General features: G+C 41.7%; 1 protein-coding gene across 1 annotated transcript; it reads left to right on the forward strand.

The window, feature by feature from the left end:
- Window positions 1-407: 407 nt before the first annotated feature.
- Pmar_PMAR020190 (1,2-dihydroxy-3-keto-5-methylthiopentene dioxygenase, putative) lies at window positions 408-913 on the forward strand (the record flags this gene model as incomplete). Its single annotated transcript, XM_002781384.1, has 4 exons — window positions 408-524; window positions 572-638; window positions 680-794; window positions 834-913. Coding segments are annotated over 4 exons (379 nt in total), but the record flags the coding sequence as incomplete, so codon positions are not given.
- Between the last annotated feature and the right edge of the window lie 212 nt (window positions 914-1,125).

Consider the following 1,125-nt stretch of genomic DNA (forward strand, 5'->3'; position numbering starts at 1 on the left):
ATACGGCTAGGAACATATTCTTCAATTAATTTCCCATGTAAACGTTCCTCTTTGTTATTGTGGTAGATCTAGACTCTCCATTATCCATCTCAACATCGAGCCTTGAAGATTGAGACATATTATCATTAATAATAATACGAGTGGGAGTTAATAGGCTGAAATAATATCATCACATACAATACATTGAACACCTTATCATCATTGTATCATTATATTAGCATAGCATAGTAGCTAGCCTAGACTTTAGCACAGCTTGGAGGATATTGTGCAATAGGGACGATTGTGGAGGGTCATGAGTAGAGGAGAACAAGGTCCTAGTCATTAGTAACCCACTCGTCACATTGTCAAACCCCGGAAAACGTTGTTATCTCCCAATGCTGGATAAGTATGTAAATCGTCCATCACAGATATGGGGCGTTCGATCAAGTTGATTGCTCTAATCTGTCTGAGGAAACTAAAGTGAAGTTCTTCACTGAACATCTCCACGTAGATGAGGAAATTAGACTCATCACCAAGGGCGTCGGGTAGTAGTAGTAACAGAAGTTATATAGTGACACCAAATACGAGGTAGGTACTTCGATATCCGCGATCCGGATGATAAGTGGATCAGGATTGAAATTGGTAGTGGCGCGCTGATTGTAAGTCAGTTCGAGGTCTCTCTGTGTAAGCGTCCCTATAGATTCTTCCTCCCGGAATCTGGCACAGATTCTGCGTCTCTGAGGAGAGCCCCTGTCTTCAAGCTGTGAGGCTCTTCACCAACGAACCTAAGTGGACCGCTTACCCACGTCAAGATAGTAGTTGTAGTAAAATAGATAGGCCTTGAACTTCTACAGGTTCCCTCGACAAAGATGTCATAGAGGCGGCTCGGGATGATTATAATAATAATACTATGAACGTCAAGATAGCTGCGTGAGGAGACCATTTCGATTAAGCGATGTACATTATTTCATGTTCGCAAAAATTGCGATGATTTTCTTGACTTCTCACCACAACAGCGTTATGAGTCGAATCTATCTGGCAAAGTAGGATAAGCGGTGCTCAATTATTGCCTTTTGCGGCAACGGTCTTTTAGATTGAGTGTAATATTCACAATCCCGTCGATAACTAACAGTTGTAGTCAGTATG

Source organism: Perkinsus marinus, assembly GCF_000006405.1.
Source record: "Perkinsus marinus ATCC 50983 genomic scaffold scf_1104296942580, whole genome shotgun sequence".
Taxonomy (NCBI): domain Eukaryota; phylum Perkinsozoa; order Perkinsida; family Perkinsidae; genus Perkinsus; species Perkinsus marinus.